Source organism: Thunnus albacares, chromosome 15, assembly GCF_914725855.1.
Source record: "Thunnus albacares chromosome 15, fThuAlb1.1, whole genome shotgun sequence".
Lineage (NCBI taxonomy): Eukaryota > Metazoa > Chordata > Actinopteri > Scombriformes > Scombridae > Thunnus > Thunnus albacares.
The window spans coordinates 22,998,456-23,011,009 of record NC_058120.1 but is presented as its reverse complement, the minus strand read 5'-3'; the positions used below and the strand labels follow the sequence as shown (position 1 = coordinate 23,011,009).

Below are 12,554 nucleotides of genomic sequence, written 5' to 3'. Positions count from 1 at the left end.
CCTTAAGCAACTGAAGAGAAAAGAGTAATTTGATAGCTTCTACACCATCCTGGCCAGTGATGATAAATTATTGACTCCAGGTTGACAATGTGACAAAGGATGGCCTCCTGAACACGCTCTCTTTGTGCAGAGCCCTGAAAGCTCCTCTGTCTGAGCCTCCTCTTCCACTCACTGCCTCCTCCCCGCCTCTCTCCCTCCTCCCCCCCCCCCCCCCCCCCCCCCCAGAGCTCCACCTACACAGCTACTGAATGGAAAGGTGTGCCTGCTGCCTGCTTTTACCACGGTATCTGTTTACTCAAAGCTGCGTTCGCTTACGTGAGACGCACCGCAGCTGCTCCTGTGAGCGGGCTTAGAGCTCATACGCTCACATGTTCGAGGCCTCCCCGAGTACAGTGCAGTACGAACCCCCCTGGGCTTCAAAGAGAGGCTTCGCAGCGAGCACATGCACTTGAGAATGCATGTGGTTTGATTAATAGCATTAGCGGAGGAAAGACCTGACTACATCCTTCCCATGTGGTGCGGGGAAAATTCCTTGGAAACATGCAGACGGATCGCCTATAAACCCCCTCTGGGTCGTATGCTATTGAAGACATGTGACCGTAAGTACGTAGTGGTTCCAGACGTGGCCGAGCATTGAGCAGGTTTTTAGCTGTGCACTCTTTGCTCAACAGGAAATGCACCTTGACCCTAAATCCCATGGTGGATGTGGAATCCAAAAAGCTCTCCGTCTGGGATCTCAAATCTGCCACTGAGCTGCAAATATAACTTTAACTCCAGTCTGTGCAGGATGAATCTTCAGTCATGAAACCTCAAATGATGCAAAACAGTCAAACATAACCAAGTAACTAAGTCATTAACATTCATTGCACAATTGGCCTTAAAAATGTTTTAATGACCTATAACCAAGAGCCTGGAGTTGATTTCTGTATAAGTTTCTAAATTTGGAGCACAAGCCTGAGAAAATAAGCTATGCAAGAATTTGCATCAGGGCCCTGGCATTTGGGAGCCGTTCAGATAAGAGCCTGGTAATTGCTCACATTTGACTTTTCAAACAGTGAATTCTAAAAAACCCAGATGTAGTGTATAGCCTGATGAGGAAGAATTAGCTTTCACCTTCCTGAAACAAATAAAGGAGAAACTATTCAGGGACTAGAACTGCATATCTTTAGCATGAAAATGTTTTCCAGAGCAAGAGAGGATCAGAGGTTTTACTGCCTTTCAGCTGCGATGGGCTTTCTCAAGAAGTGGTGATTCAGCTGTTAGACAAAAATGAAAAATGAATGAAAAAAGAAAGAAAATGACACAAACACAAATAAGTGATGTATTTCACCAATATCCAAAGATAGCAGCAATGAATAGTTCTGTTATGTATCATAAACTTTCTGCACTTGATGATGCAACTGTTTTGGAAAACCCAAAAAGCAACCTACACACATTTTAGGAAACAAGACCTAATGACAAGATAGAATGGTATTACCAATTATTGGTAAGTCTGGCTTTGTGTCTGTAAGTTTTTACTATTTGATCACTTTTACATAACTAACAACGTTAAAACATTATTTTATTTTCTAAAGATCAAATTAGCTTGTTAAACCCGCAAAAATGATTTGTTTGGCCACTTGGGGGCAGCAGAAACAAGCTTTGAACACAATACACAATTTCTTAGCAAACAGTCGACTATTTACACACCCAGCAGACATGCAGTTACATTAGCATTCATTTGGAGTCGTGTTTGGAGACATGGCAGATGTAAGTCCAATATTCAATCTCCTTTTAGCTCTATTTTTGGTCTCCACCACCTCTAGAAAAAAAGATCTGTCTCTTTAGCTGCAAGTTGCTATCTTTGTCTGTCTGCCGTTTAGTGCTGAGCAGGTAGCGTACTGAGGGATTTTAGAGCGTTGAGATCAGCTGTCTGCTGCGGCCAAAAACGACACTATACCCGCAGTAAAAGTGAACCAAAAAAGTTCCCCTCAATAAAGCTGAGGGGAACTGCAGAGTTCTCTGTGGGTTTGTCACTTCGCCTGACATGAAGTCATATGATCCCTTTTATTTTCGACATGTGTGGGTAGTTCAATAAACGCTCTAAAGGATCAAGGCTTTGTGAGCTGTCCCATTGACTTTTCTTGAGTAAACAGTGCCACCAGTTCTCCAACTAGAGCCACAATGCACCAGACAGGGGGGAACAATACCCCTCCCTGAGATGTAGAGTCGGGTTATGTAAGAGTCATTAGACACAGGTCAGTATCTTTTGACACACTATACATCAGCAAGGAGCTTCAGGCTATTAAGAGTAGATTTCCTCCTGACTGAAAGCCTCACATTAGCGGCAGATAACAAGATGTTTCGGTTAATTATGAAACGTGCTCGATCAAACCCCAACAGAGTTTCGCAATATCGACTTACAGCCAGAGAGAAAGAGCAGAAGAGAGGTAGGATGAAGAGACAAGTAGGTAGAAAAGAGAGGTTGTTGGTGGCGGCTCACACCTTCAAATCCCAACTGGGAAAACTGCGGCAACAGAAATAAGGTAAAAGCACTCTTGTGAACTAAACTTCTGTTTTAAGTCTATAACAGACAATCTGCCTCATCGAAGGACAACTTCTGGTTTAAGAGAAGTTGGACTCCACCCTTTAATTGTACCCTGGGGGTGAGCCGGGAGCACGCACATAAAACTTCCTGTGATAGGGCATGTGGATGCTCCTGGTCCCTCTCAGCTGGGGTGTCAGCCTGTGACCCCATCAATCAGAACAAACGAGACAGGGCTCTGACAGCGTGACCAGGGCGGGATAATTGGTTCAGCGGGAAGCTCCTGTTGGGATTTATAGTCCGGCTGTGTTCACCACGACAGCGAGCAGATGCAGGATTATCAAAACTCGAGAGTCCTCAAGTCTTTTATTAAGATATCTGTTGCTGGAATCTTCAATTTTCTGACATCTTACTCTTTCAGAGAGAGCGGCAGCCGCCCTGACAGATGACTAAGTGACTGAGGAACACTAAACCGTCTCTTGCCGGGAAACAGACAGTTGCTCATTTCCCTGCAGCACCTTTGATTCAGACAGAGATGGAGGGCTGTTTCATCTTCTCATGTTTCAACAGTGTTTGAAATAAAGCTTATTCACTTTCTTGCTGAGAGGTAGATGACAGATTTGATACCGCTCTCACACCTGTCTGTTACATATGAAACTGGAGCCAGGAGATTGTTAGCTTAGCATAGCATTGAGACTGGAAACAGCTAACTTGGAGCTGTCCAAACATAACAAATTCCACATATCAGCACCTCTTACCCTCACTAATTAACACTCTGTATATTGTTTGTTTAATCCAAAGTGTGAAAATGACAAGTAGCAGTTTTATGATGGGTTATGCGCAGGACTATTTCTTGATTTCCCTTTAGAGCATTAGAGGTGTTGGTGTGTGGATTTTGTTACATTTGGTAAGCCTTTGAAGCTGTTTCCTCTTGTTTACAGTTTTTATGCTAAGCTAAGCTAATCAACCCCTGGCTGTAGCTTCATATTTAACACAGATATGAGAGTGGTATTGACCTTCTCATCTAACTTTAAGCAAGAAAGCGGATAAACATATTTCCCAACGTGTCAGTTTATGACTTTAATGTAAGAAAGTGTGAGCTCATTTTTCAAGGGCATCTCAGCATTAGTCTTCATCAGTCTTTATTCTGTGTTGACACTTTCTGACGGAATCTGAACGAATGACCTGCGGATGACTACACTACGTCTTTCATAGAATCATACAGAATTTAATTTAAGTGTCTCAAAATATCATGCAGGAGCTATGTACGTGCTTGATTGCATGTGAGTTTAATCAAGTGCAGTTCTGGGTGACATTAGTTTACAGAGTCCAAGCTGCAGGATGAAAAACATCACATGACAGCCAGACAGTTTATTGAATATGGTGGTGGTGGTGGGGGGGGCGAGAGGAGGGTGACACACTCTCTAGCACGCTCATGTTTTATGTAGTGAAAAGAACCAACATCTCAGCACATAACGCCTTCATCAGGGTGGAGAGCGGAGCCGCCTGTCACACACAGAGAGAGAGAGAGAGAGAGAGAGAGAAAAGAGGGGAATTCACTCTTGTCATTCCCTGCTTTGTCATCGCCGGTTTGTGACGCTCTTCTTCTTTTGTTTAAAACAGGGCTACGAAAGGTGCATCATGGGAACAGAGGAATCTGATGACAGGAAGCATTTTGTGAGGTGGCCAGATTACCCATCCTATTATGCAATCTAGCAAACCGTTGCAGTTGTGGGAAAACAAACAAACAAAAAAAAAACAACAACACAAAACTCTTTTTAGGTTTCCTTACATGAACTGAAAGATCCCTGTGTTGAGTCCTGAACCTAGAAACTGTCAGATATTGTATTTTAAAAATTCTTGGGCATAAAGACCAAAAGCAGGCTTGTTTTTGTAGACATAGTAAGTGTTGTTTTGTCCAGCGGCGGTGAAATGTCAGTTACTTTAGATGTGGGTCAGGATGCTCAGTTTGGACGCCTGCTGCCAGCAACAGCCCCGCCCAGGGACTGCTGATTAGCCAAAGTGGGAAGTGTAAAGTGGTGACATGTCTGATGACTTGATTCGCTTAGTGAACACTTCCTGCATATCTGTCACACAAAAAGACAAGTTCCTGCATAGCCCGTTGGCCTGCGGGGTGAATTAATTGAGTCATGCATCACGATTCGAAGAAATGTATTGACCAACACGCTGCTGCTGCTGCCCGTCAGCCTCAACGCCCAGAACTTGATTACTCTCCAAAGAGGAAACATCCATAAACTCATTGAGCAGGTTATATGAAATAACACAATAGATATTATATAATTTATCTTTTTTCTTCACTTAGTATATCAGAGAATGACATGCATCTTTAAAAAAAAAAAAGGATTATGATCCACATCTGCCAGGACTCAGAATAAGTCCAGACTCATCAATTTGAGGCTCACAGTCACCAAATGAGACAAATGAGTGAACAAATCACGGAATGAGTCGATCTTATCTGTGACTTGGCTTGTACAGTCTGAGCAGGGGAATGTGGGTGTGGGTTGGGAGCGGTTTGGAAATACAGAGGTTGGGGTGTGGGAGATGGGAAATGGGAGGCGGGAGGTTTTACAGGCAGGCCTAATCGAAGGTACTTCTGCTTATATCCATATAAGGACAAACCTGGACAAATTAGCCACGACAGTCGACACCTGAACTCCACCTTCCGGCTATGAAAGCAACAGACGAAACTGTTACAGGATGATTATTAGACGAGGTGTGGATGTTTGTTTGTTTGTGAAACAGTGTGATACATAAAGTCATATGTTACACAGGTGAAAATATGTGAGAGTTGCAACTTCAAGTAACCTCTGGCATCAGTTACCTGGGACACCTGGGTCTGCAAAGACATTAAGATTCCAAGATAAGAGGATACCAGCGCCTTTATACCCGGGGGTCAGGTTAAGACTTGCATCGGACTCAAAATATTTTAAGCACTCTCTGACATGCTGGGTTCATGTGCGTCAAAGTGAATTGCAAAACAGTGAGTTCTGGTCCTCACCTGAGCAATAAATGTTTTGTTTTTTTTCTTTTCATTATTTAAGTCTAGTTTACCGTCACAGTTTGTGACTCAGAGTAGGATTATGTTGACAGTAAACTGTTTGCTAGTTTCCAATTTTGACTCTCTGACAAACAAATGAATGGTCTTCAGGCTCTAGGGGAAGTGCAGCAGAACACAGAGGGAGGCACAGCTGGGAAATTTCCAGCACTGGACAATTTTAAGCTACTATTTCATGCGTATGTCTTCTGTCTGCAATCTGTTTGCAACTATAATAATAAAAACAGACAAATCCCAACTGTTAATGGGCCCTGTCTGTGGCTCATTTTTAAATACTCGTGTCCTGTTTAAATTAACCAACCGACATGTTGAAAGCTGAGGCAGCTCGTCCTACATGTAGGTTGATTCATTTACACACTAAACAGCTCATAATGTCTATAAAAATAACGTTTTTTTCTCAATGGGGAAAGAATCTACAAACATGAAAGGCTTTTAGGTTATCTGCTCATCAGTAGCAAAGCTGATTGTTGAAGCCTGGAGGGAATTCGGGTAGTGTGTGTCTTTGTGTGTGTACACAAAAGTTAACTATGCTCCCCCTGAGGCCGAGGACAGAGGTGCATGCCTGCCAGGGGGGCTGCTGCTGCTGTCACCTATCTCTCTCTCTCTCTCGCTCTCTCTGTAATTGTCTGTGGATCTAGTCAGATCTCATCACAACCAGCTATCACTGTTCTCTGCGGAGAGGAACAGATGAATAAAACATTCCTGCTCTCCGTAGGATGATTGGATCAATGAGGGTCATGCAGGCGCAGAAATATGCAGGTCATCATGGGAGAATATTTCACCATGATGGACTCATTTAGGTCTTTGAACCAAACTGTCAGGTACTGCTTCCTTCAGGCCTGTTCAAACTCTCTCTTTATTGCAAGAATAGTTTTTATATTTTGGACTAAAGAAGCAGCAGCAGCAGCAGCAGCACCAGATGATGTTGTCTGATGTCAGTGAAAAGTCCAGTCTGCTTATTCACACCTGACATCAGCCTTGCATACCTTTCCTTCACTTCCCTTAAATCGGTCTCGCCCGGTAGCAGCCCGCCGATGACATAATCCAGGAAACTAGAAGCCGGAGAGCTTCGCAGTGCAAGAAAGAAACTGGGGAAAAAGTTTTTCCAACGGCAGCGAGAGGGGCCGATTATTACCATTTTTGGGCACGCTTGCTCCCATGCAAGCCCAGCCCAAACCGCAGCGCTTACTCAGATTCCACAGCGCTTTTTCTTCCCCCTTTTTCAAAGCGGAGGAAAAAAGTATGAAGAGTAAGGGAAAAAAAAAAGTAGCACCCCTTCACTGAAAATCGACCATTCATACTCTGCCTGGAAAAAAAGAGCAGCAGTTGTGAGAGGCGTGTAGAAAAACTCTGAGCTTGTTAGGACAATACATGGATGTCTTACAGCTCTTTATAATAAAGATGACCCGGTACGTCTATTCATCATACGTGGAAAACAGACTGAATTAAAGAAGTTGGGTATTAATAAATATATGGGGAACTTCCACATTGTGATCAGCCTACAGAAAACAGCCACCAGAACAAATACAAATCTATCTATTTGCCTCAAAAAGTCAGTATTGTGCTTTGCTAACGCGCAGAATCCGCGCGTAAATGCGGCTAATTAAGAGGACGCTAAGTGTGTTATGGTGGGTCTCCCTCCTCTTGTCTCTCTCTCTCTCTCACACACACACACACACACGCACACACACACACCATCCCCCGGGTTGTTAAGCATGGCCTAATCCACGTCGCATCATAAACCAGATGACAGGAGGGGCCAGTCACACACCATATGCAGTCAAGCGCATGGCTGACATCTGTTGCGCTGGAAAGGTGGGCGTCCTGTCCAGTTTTAATTATTTTTTTTACCCCCCCCCCCTTCTCTCTCCTCACTGGGGTGGGCCTCCTGTAATTCGCTGGTACAGGAAATTTCATAACGCTTTAGTGCTTTAGAACAGGATATGTGCAAGTGTCTGTGTGGGAAAAGTTTTGAAGCAGAATGATAAAAAGTAGCTGAAGTCGCAGAAAGGCCCACAGGTGACGACCACTGAGTTAATGAGCCTGTTAATTGAACTAAACAGCCACCAGTACGTGTTTGGTGGTTGTTGGCTGATAAATCATCAAAGTAGTCAAGCACACGTAGCCTATTAGAAATCCTCATTCCTGTGATAATAATAATTATTATTACTAGTATTATTATTATAATTATAATAATCATCTGTATTATTATTATGATCACGAGCAACACATCCGCACCTTCACGGGGGTGTAAGGAAGTCAGTGTCTCACCTTTCTCTGCTGCTTCTCCCATGCAGGATCCAAGAGGAGATCCCGATCCCAGTCGTCTTCTTGTTGCATGTAATCATTCTGTTCATCGTACTGATCCATATTATACATGTATTTATAAAGCTTTATATATATAGACGGCGGCTTCTCTCTTACGTCCCCCGGTCCTCGGCGAGGTGATGTTACAGCAGTATATCACACACTGTATAGCTCAGCCTACTCTCCTCCACGCATTCACGACGGTGTGTGGATGAAATTAACGGTCCACCCCCGGCTTCCCTCTCTCTCTCTCTCTCTCTCTCTCTCTCTTTCTCTCTCTCTCTCTCTCTAACTCTCTTTCCCCCCTCCAACTCTGCCTCTTTTTTCTTCCTCTATCTGCTCTATTTTTCCCCCAGCAGGAGCTCTCTCAGCAGCGTACAGGCAGGCAGTAGGCAGGTCTAGTATCGAGGAGCGACAGACGCAAAAAACTTTGCTTCTAATTGACTGGGTAACGACCGAGGATTCTGATTGGACGCCTCGGGGACACAGCGCCCGCCTCCTTCAAGCTGATTGGCTGGCTCGACTGTCCGTGCGGAGGCATTATATCCAAGGTTGACTGCATAGGTTGATCCAACCATCTGACTGGGAGGATACTTCAAAACAAGTGTAACGCATTACTGAACACGATGTAACTGCGGGGTGAAAAAAACTCTAAAACTGGGAACTTTTAGAGAACTACAAAGCCCTTTTATTTAAGTTTTTTATTTGTGGTGGAAGAAATATTATGTAGTACTACTTAAAAGTAGTAATACTACAATAAAAATGTACTCTGTTACAAGTAAAAGTCCTGCAACTGTGGTGAAAAAAGTACAATTTTGAGGTATACTTGTACTTTACTTGAGTATTTCCGTTTTATGTCACTTTTTACTTGTATTCCACTACATTAGATAGTTAAATTTTGTACTTTTTTACTTCACTATATATGTTTTACAGCTGTAGGCTAATTACTTTGCAGATGAGGATTTTACATACAAACCATATGATCTAAAACATAATGTACTGTATATGTAGGATATAAAGTAGACAAAATTGGCTTTACCATGACCTGTTGCAACATTCGAGGGCTGCTCTCACAGTGATGCATCAGCAATAATAATTAATTCACATAACATATACACTGACAAGGGGCAGCAGAGTACTTTGCTGTACTTGGAGAGAGGATCTGAATACTTTGTCCACCACTGAGTACATAACTATCATTAGTAATATATACTCTTAGTACATACATACTTAAAAGTAGACGATAATCACAAACTACGAATATCATATTTGATTTGTTGTACATAATATAGGTGGATCCCAGGTTTATAAAGATAACTAAATTGAAAAGTAACAAGGCTAACTGAATATGTTCGATAAATGTAAAATGTAATGGCACAGAACTACAGATAGCATATGAATGTAAATTCTGAAGAAAATTGTACTTAAGTACAGTAATTGAGTAAATGTACTTTCCACTATATTGTCTAATTCCTTACATACTCCTAACTGTTAGTTCAATACTTATGAAGTCCTGCATTCAAAATGTTACTTGTGTAAAAGTGCAGATTACCAGAAATTACTCAAAAGTAAATACATTATTATGTAGTCAGAACTGTGAAGGGCCTATTAGAATATTATTATTGATGCATAACATGTGAGCAGCATTTTAATGTTGTATGTGATAGGTGGAGTAAAACATTTTCCCTAAAATGTGGAATACAAGTGTAAAGTAGAGTAAAACTGAAATACTCAAATTAAGCACTAATGCCTCAGAAATGTATTTAAATACAGTACTCGAGTAAATAGCAGTAGCCTATAGTTACTTTCCAAAAAAGGTGTCTAGAAGTGATGTCATAGTTTGGTAAAATTTGGTGAATTCATGTTTAAATTACTGGAAAACATGAAAATGGGTTTAACTCAACTTAGCATTGGTGTATTTCCTGTTCTGCTGCACATATTCATCAGTAAATAATCAGAATTACAGCACCTGTCAAGACTTTCAGCTTCAAAGCGACACAGTTATCTCAGATAATATGTTGTACTGCAATGGGAATAACGTGACAACTTGTTTCAGCGCCATATCCCATTTGTTTTGGGAATTAGACAAGCATTCTTTAATACAGAAAGCCTACTGTACACCACTGCGCGTTACAGTACGTTACTGCACCGCGCCTGCGCACAACAGATCATTCAAAAGAAAAGGTGAGTCACAACGCAGCTCCTGTAAACATCTGAAGCGATGGCCAGGTCTGTCTGCCTTGTAAGGTAAACCAACCCTCTCTCTTTTCTTCCCCCCTCTCTCTCTCTCTCTCTCTCTCTCTGTCTGTCTCTGTCACACACACACACACACACACACACACACGCACACACAGCAGGGAAGATATGCCGACACTGGATAGCCCCGACAGTCAGAAGAAAGTGGAGCGCTCTTCCATATATGGACAAACTTCCAAGGGTGAATGTTTGGGAAAGTGATGTCACGGACAGGGAGCAGACTGCCAGCTCACTGCCTGGTCCCTGGTTAAGGAAGCAGGCTGCGGTTCCTGTGCAGAGGTGCAGGCAGTAAAGGCAGCAGCATTCAGTCCGGTGGTGACGACAGAAAGTCAATGATAGAGCTGCAGCTTGTTGGGTGTGGAGCCTCGGAGTGTGCCAAAGAGATAATTAGACTCTTTTCCATTACTTCATTAAGTCAATTAAATAATTGATGCGTTTGAAAAACAAAGATTGTGCTATTCCGGAAAACTTCTGGCCAAAATGTTCATTATTATTAGGCTATGTTCATTATCTGTGCCAAGTAATTACTTTTATTTCATTATTCTGTCTTCAAATAATAGAATATCTAATTAATTCATATTGGATTAGTAATATAAATTTGAGCTATATTTGTACAGCCATGTGGCTCTGTGAGGCTGAACTTATGTGGCCTGTGACACTGTGAACATGCTGATGTTAAGCAGGTATATGTAATTTTTTGTTATAATTTCCATAATAAACATAACTTTAAACTTTCTTTGTATATGTTATAATATATATTTTGAATGTAAAGACCCTAAAATTGAATTATAGTATTATTATAATGTAATGATTATAATGGGTACTTTTTTTATTCACAAATTTCATTTCCCCCCCCCCAAAAAAAAAATTGCAATATTTCCTCTTTTCTTTCATGATTTCATCATATTTTATGCACTAAAATCTAAAATCTGGTTAAAATAAAAAAAAGAGTATATGTACAATTATTTTAAATGACCTGTTTGGAAACATAGAATTCAATTTGCCTCTATATTAATGTTTTGGTTTTTTTTTAATTTATTTATTGTCATTGTCTTGGTCCTTCTATTCTGTATTTCCTGTCACGAGACTTGCTTATAATTTCAATTTACAATGTCTAACATTGTCTCTTATGATAAATAAAACAATTTAACTAGCACCAAACACAAAGTACAACTGCTTCTGCGGGTATTTAGTCACAAACCAAAGTCTTCGACAAATAAAAAAATTTGACCTGATGGTGGCGCTGGAGGGAAATGTCAGAGGATCACCATATTTATTACAATTCATCCTGAGGAAGACATGAATGCGTGTACCAACTCCATACAACAGTAAATTGAGAAATTTCACTTCAAACACAAATGTGAACCTCATGGTGGCACTTCAGGAAACGTCAAGAGCTAAACCAAAGTTAGCAGGGTTCTTCCTCTGGGGATCATGAACGTCTGTACAAAATTTCATGGCAATCCACCGACCAGTTGTTGAGATACAGTTTGTCAGACTGGACCAAAGCAGTGGATCAACTTACTGACACAGAGCTACACTTCGAGTACATCTGAAAAGCTTTTAAATGTTCCTTTTTTTGTGTTTCATTTGCTACACTAAAAACTAAAAGCGGTCCAACCCACAGAGAAGCGACAGGCGCTGATGAGAGAGGCTCTTCCTCTCACGACTGCAAATGATGGCTTATTAAACGCATCAATTAACTCATTCTAAGTAACCACTGAAATGTGTATAATTATTCTGATGGCACACTCCAGACTCCACAGTTTGGTTTGGACATACTGGAGAAATTTCATCCGCTCCAGCTACTTGACGTCAACATGATACTATTCAGCAGAATCCCAGAATATCTCCTGAAGAGTCAGTGGTACAAAGGAGCTCGTGCCTGCTTTCTGAGGCACAGGTCATGTGAAGAGATGGTGCGTTTGGCTCTGTCTGGTCTCTGGCACGTTCCCAAGGTATTCCAGTCATGTCGGGAGGGGAATTCTTAAATAGCTGCCCTTGCTGTTAAGGCTAAGCCATGTATGGGATACTGCAGAACAAGCACGATAATCCCATTGAGTTGTACATGTGTTTGGGTTTGTGGTCAAACAACATGAGCCTAAAACCATCTGTGACCGAAAGGACTATAGAAGCAACCCAGCAGAGGATAAAACATACAACTAAAAGAGAGAGTTTTGCTCTTTTGCAACATAATGCAGCAGTGGGTGGAGGCTGATTTCTGCTGGAAGCTTAAGGGTCAAACACAGGATCTGACTTAAGAAACTGAAAAGGTTTTCACGTCCCCTCCCATACGATTGTGGTGCATCTGACTAAACCCATGCTCGCTCCACTGGAAGTCCTCAAAGGCTGCGGTTGTACTCAACCTCCCACTTATGAATGTGACCTATA

At 41.8% G+C, this 12,554-nt stretch overlaps 1 protein-coding gene across 6 annotated transcripts in view; it reads right to left on the bottom strand.

Annotated features, from left to right (window-relative positions):
- actn1 (actinin, alpha 1) overlaps window positions 1-8,330 on the bottom strand; it is a 58,409-nt gene extending 50,079 nt beyond the window's left edge. For 3 of the 6 annotated variants that reach the window (XR_006407272.1, XM_044373999.1, XM_044374000.1), the window contains exon 1: window positions 7,872-8,329. Coding sequence is in view for 5 of the 6 variants with exons in the window: in XM_044373999.1 (XP_044229934.1) it covers window positions 7,872-7,979 (108 nt within the window). In the remaining variant the exon portion in view is untranslated. Of the gene's footprint in view, window positions 1-7,871 lie in introns of all 6 variants that reach the window. The other 3 variants (XM_044373998.1, XM_044374001.1, XM_044373996.1) reach the window with 1 other exon arrangement.
- Window positions 8,331-12,554: the final 4,224 nt, after the last annotated feature.